Below are 6,000 nucleotides of genomic sequence, written 5' to 3'. Positions count from 1 at the left end.
CTATAGGGCTAGGAGAGGCTAGTCTACCTAGCTAGGCCTATCTTTTATGGTATTAGTGCCAAAAATGGCGTGTGTTCTTGAAGAAGATGAATACCCTTTCCATGGTCTATTACCAAAAAAGGAAACCGGTGCTCATCTATTTATATCGAAGTATCCCCATTATGATGGACGTGGCGTAGTAATAGCAATTCTCGATACAGGTGTAGATCCTGGTGCACCAGGTCTTCAGGTTCGCAATAGATAGGGCCTACTAAGCTAGGCCTAGGTAGGCCTATGCCTATGGATGTATTGTTTGTACTACCTCTAGGTAGCCTAGTTAGCCTCCTACTACTATACTAGCCTAGGCCTACTACTACTCTCCCTACTACTACTAGGCCTAGGCTGCTACTACTATTATTACTACGACTACTATTATTACTACTACTAGGGGGCCTACTACTATTATTACTACTACTAGGCCTAGGCTAGGCCTACTACAGAACCACTACTAACCTAGGCCTAGGCCTAGACTAGGCCTACTAGCCTACTACTACTAGGCCTAGGTAGGCCTAGCTAGGCTAGCCTATTACTAAAGCCAATCCGGTACGATTCGGCCCTGAGACGATTCGACTTTAGACTAAATTCATATACATTTTTTTGGGTACTTATCAAGTCATAAAGATGTTTAACAATCCGTATTTTATTGATATTGTTTATATAAATATTATATAAATTATTAAAAAACGTAATTTTATATTCAATTTATTCTAAACCGGCGGGCGTAACTTGTTTAACATCGTTCGCTTGACTGAAAAATGATCATTTTCGACAATGTTTTCAAAATGTTTGCTTTATTGCATCTTTATCCCATCTTTATCCCTAGTAAAACTACCCCATAGTCTCTGAAAATAAAGTTTGAGGTAAAAAGCTTATTTATGCTTATAAAATGCATATTAAAGCCGATAAATAAAAGTGTGCCGGATCGTCTCAGGGCCGAATCGTCCCGGGCCGAATAGTCCTGGGCCACATTATTTTTTTTTCCTATGCAATTAAGGCAGCAATCATGAATAATTCATTACCTTAATTATTTTCTATTATAAAGAATTGCAAGATAGCTGATCTACTTCTTAAATAAACTAAACCTAACCCTCTAAATAATCTTTCTCAACTATTAAAAAAAACACATTCTTGAAAGACTTGGAACCGAGGGCTCCAGTGTAATAGGTTAAAGCCTTAATACCAATAGACCAAATATTTTGGTTGGCAAGCACTATTTACACAAATTATTTAATCTCTCTGCATGCTTATATAGCCTAGGCCTAGAAGTATTACTAACTAACATTTTTTTACAACACTTTTTACGCATCAGGACGGGCATCAGGACTATATACATGAAAAATAATTTTAATCGTTAATTATTAGAACAATATCAGAATTAATTTAACAGTGAACTATATTTGATTAACAACAAACAAAATCTTCAAAATATATTTAGGAACCATGGCGGTACGGTAACTTTTATATTTTCTAGGCCCCCAACAAAGTATGATCGCGACGAACCACGCACTTCATAGCGTGACAAGAAAGCGCTAGGCCCCCTAAACATTTCATCACGTGGTGAATTTCCGCATCTGCCATTGTTGCTATGGCGTCACGTAGTTCAAGTCGGACTTGCGCGAAGAAAATAATGTAATTTGTATATGGTTGTAAATAAAGATGATTTTCATTATTATAACTTATACCAATGTATATTTAATTAAGCTAATAAAAAATAGATATTTCATTCTTCAATATCTGGCCAATATAACAACTCAATGACTGTTACGTTTTTCATGAACATCGTTTAAAAACCATTTAGTCGACCATTTAGCCTGCCCCCTCCAGGACTAAAAAAATTGATCAAAATCCGTCTCGATTTAGTCGAGGTTGGCCTGAATTAGTCGGCGATTTAGTTGAAGTTCGGTTTATGAATTAAAATGACGTCATTTATAAAGTTTTAGCTCGAACTACGACTAAAGTCCGGTTTCAGAATACGGGCGTAACAGTGAGTAAACTAGGCGGGAAACTAGTCCAGACTATATAGGTAGGGGAACGTATGCACCTCTCCAAATTGCAAAATGTTTGTAGAGTCTTTAAATAAATTTGCAGATTATTAACAATTATTATATACTCTAGTGTGACTCTAGGCCTAGCTAGGCCTATTCTTGTGGTTTATGTAAAATAATTATTATATTCAAAGAAATCAAAGTCATTCAGTAATTGTGTGCTAATCAGTAGGGTATATATGACCAAAGCAGCTGCCCATAGAATCTATGAAATGCCAAGTACGCCATACACATGTTTGCTGCAGTCTGCATCTCTCTCACCGATGTAGCCTGCACATCATTGTAGTACTGTATTATTATTATTATTATAATATTAATATTAGGTTATCTAATATTTTGTAAAGTTCTCAGTTTATTTATTTTTTACTGTATTTAGGTATATTTTAAGATCTCAACTGGTTTATTTTCCTTTACCTGCATATGATTTCCCACTTACGTCATGACAAAAAAGCACATGCAATTATGAAATTACAGTTCTTCTCAGACCCTGGGGTAGCACTAACATTTCATTTTGTTTAGCCATTTGGCGATTCAAATCAGTTTATCTGTAGCAAAAATGGCTAAAGTCACATTTTGTTATTTAGCCAAATGAATCCGTCTTTAACCAAAATTAAACGTTTATGAAATATAATGGTAAAAACATTTTAGACAATTTCTAGCCATGTCAATTAAACACTTTTCCCTGTACCTAAAGTTGTGTAAGGCAATTAGAGGGCCTATCTAGGCATAAATCACTACTTTGATTAAAAAATGAAAATTTCTGTTGTATTTTAGACGATCAAAATCATACAGTAATCTTTTAATAAGAAACATTTTACGGTCGGGCAGCAGAGTGGATGAGCTTGCGAATTATTACCAAATCAAAATTTGAATTGCCACCATCTTGGAATCACGATAAAGCAAAGTTGTTTTTTTTTCGGACCAAAAAGACCATATTTTAAAACACTTTTCATAGCACCCTAGGCTCACGCTAGCTACAAATGTTGTTTCAACAAAAGTTTTTAAAAAGTTTATTAAATAAACGTAGGCCTAGCTTTTTGAGGCATATGTTGCTAGCCTAGGCCTAGCTAAACCATTTTTAAAGCAAAAAACAATCGAGATCGCAATGAACTATTTCCATGTTATATGCTGCATTACGCGAGTTTACATATTTTTTCAGATGAAAAATATTGAGTTTTATATTGTTTTATCCATACGTACACTGGCATTCAAGATATAACAGCCTAGCGTGCATGCCGGAACGGGTGGATTATTGCTAAATAAATAACAAGTTTGAACAAAAAGCTTACGACAATCTTAGGTAAATTTTTATTAAATGTAAAGGCCTACTTGCTTGGCGAATCCATGCCTTTTAAATCATTCGTAATCGGATCGTACTACTGTGTAGTAAAAAAACGTGTCTCGACCACTGTGTAATCAAAGCGTTTATTTAGTTAAAACTTGGATCCCCTCAAATTTGATAATCGCATATGTGGCACATGCAAGCGAAATCGGACATAAGTCGCATGTGTAGATTTGTAGAGAAAGCCAAACACAATAAAAGGCTGAAAAATTTTAAAAAAATTTAAATTTTTACAGAAAATGATAGCTCAAACAGTATTTAATTACGGTACATTACCTTGGTGCTTTTCTATTTTGAGACAAATAAATACATTTTAACATTTTGTGTGGATGTTGGTTAAAAAGATGGTGTAAATTATGTATAATTTTCATAATACCTATATCATGTTTTATGCTTAAATTGAAAGCGTTCCAGTGGGTTGTTTTAATGAAAACTTTGCATAATAATAGAACAAAAGTTAATTAACGAAGGTGTGAAGTTTCATTGAAATAAAACAATAGTATACCCTTTTGCTAATGCGTAAACTGAAACGCCCTGTTTATTTTTTTGTATTTGTCATTTCCTGCTGATTTTAACAGCCAAAACTTTAGACTGTGATATCTCGGAAGTAGACATGGTATCAAGATATTTTTTTCAGCATTTTAAATCTTGGATTATGTAGTTTCAGTGTATGTGAAAATCTCAAATTTGAAAATTACGACTTATGTGTGATTTCACTTGCATGTATCTTTTTGACACGTCCGGTGGAGGTGAAATATATTCGCCAATTTGGCGAATAAGGCAACATTTTTTCATTATTTGGCTCACAAAAAAAAAAAAGGAATGTCGATCTTTTTTTTGGCCTAATATGAGGGTTTTTAAAAATTTGATAACTATTAAGAATGTGTCTCATATCGCTTGACTTTTTGACTATAGAACAATTTTAATAATTGTTCTTTCTTCAGATATAATGGTTTATTATATCAATTATTTTTGTTTAACAATCAGTAGTAAACATTTTGTGTAAATATAGTCTGGTCTACTGTACAGAACAAAAATATGATTATAAACAAAATACAGTATATGTAGGCCTACATATTCCAGGGTAGGAGCATGGACCTATCTAATTTATTGGTCCATGGTAGGAGCATTATGATTAATTACTCCCTAATTTGACCCGGCCCACATGTATATAGGCCTACTACCTAGCTAGGGATAACGATGCAACACTAAAAGTTAATACATTGCCTGTTAGTATTTTGTATCAATATTAAATAAAGAAAGAATTATGAAAATCTGACTTGTAGTTCTCGAAAATATAGGGTCCAAAACATCGCCGAAAATAATCGTTTTTAGCCATGAACGAAGTAAATAAATTGCATGCTCAGTGGGCAATTGTATGAACTTTAAAAATTACGGTTTTTAGTACCGTACTGACGCGGGTATAAGCCCATACTCGGGCGGGTATAAGCCCACCCCCTACTTTTGACTAATTTTCATGCAAAATGAGGCACTCAGGTATAAGCCCACCCATTAAAATAGATAGTAGATCTATTAGTAGGTGCCGTAAAAATACATTATTTTGTCAGGTAAATAATCGTTATTTATTTACTATTACAATTACGGTTGAGATATAATTAACTATTATATTTCATTATTTTGTATTTGAAAGGCCGAGTATAAATTTTTTTATGGTCAACCTGTCTGGCGACTTCCATACGGAAATCGGAAAAAAGCCACCCCTGTATAAGGACTATGTGATGTTAACAGTGGTGGCTTTTTACAGGGGTGGCTTTTTTCCTACTTTCCTTTCCATCCTTCCTTTCCATCCACCTACCTTTTATCATAACCAAGCTAGGCTAATATAAGCTAGGCCATATCAGGCCTAGCGGTCCTGTTTTGTTTACACTCAATCGCGGGGGAAGATCGCTGCACACACTACTGTACACTCGAATCACAAAACGGAAAACCCCTATTTGGTATCGGCTGCCATAAACAAGCTTATTAAATTTCTTTGGTACATTTCTATCTAACAAACATTGTATACTTTCTTTTTGCTTGATAAATTCTTGTTCAATTGACATTTAAACATGTTTATTAAATAAAAAAGAGTGTTTATTTGACCTAATAATAATAATATTGTTCGATAATATTCAAATATTATTAATTAATAGTATTAATAATAAGTAACCTAATATTCAAAGAATTTCAATACATTATTTTCCTATGTGTTGGACATGCAGTCCTCAGTACATCGTGACTTCACTTTGTGTTAACCAATCAAAGGGCGAGAATCCAAAATCGTTCAACCGTGAGCCCTTATAGACTTATCCCAGACATTTTTTGGGTCCAGCAGCAGATTGGACCTTTCAATTAGTCGAGTTTACAAAATAAAAAAAATGCCAGCCGTAAATAATAAGCTTTCCGCTTAATATAGCTTCTGAATGAGTAGTCCTTTGGGGATATAGCTGGCTAAAGCTGCGGCGCGAAAAACTCATTAACATTACATTAAATGGTTCAAAAACTGATTACACATACTGATTTTGAAGGATTTTGAATCCGTCTCACAAGGTGAACCAAGCTTTAACTTTCAGA

General features: G+C 34.2%; 1 protein-coding gene across 2 annotated transcripts in view; it reads left to right on the top strand.

Annotated features, from left to right (window-relative positions):
- Positions 1 to 6,000, top strand: part of LOC140048671 (tripeptidyl-peptidase 2-like) — a 163,408-nt gene continuing 157,408 nt past the window's right edge. For both annotated transcript variants that reach the window (XM_072093441.1, XM_072093440.1), the window contains exon 1: positions 1 to 229. In XM_072093441.1, the coding sequence (XP_071949542.1) occupies positions 47 to 229 (183 nt within the window). In that variant the 5' untranslated portion in view covers positions 1 to 46. The remainder of the gene's footprint in view (positions 230 to 6,000) is intronic.

Source organism: Antedon mediterranea, chromosome 5 (assembly GCF_964355755.1).
Source record: "Antedon mediterranea chromosome 5, ecAntMedi1.1, whole genome shotgun sequence".
NCBI classification, from domain to species: Eukaryota; Metazoa; Echinodermata; class Crinoidea; order Comatulida; family Antedonidae; genus Antedon; species Antedon mediterranea.
Note: the sequence above shows the minus strand (reverse complement) of the source record. Positions and strands in the feature narration are given on the sequence as shown.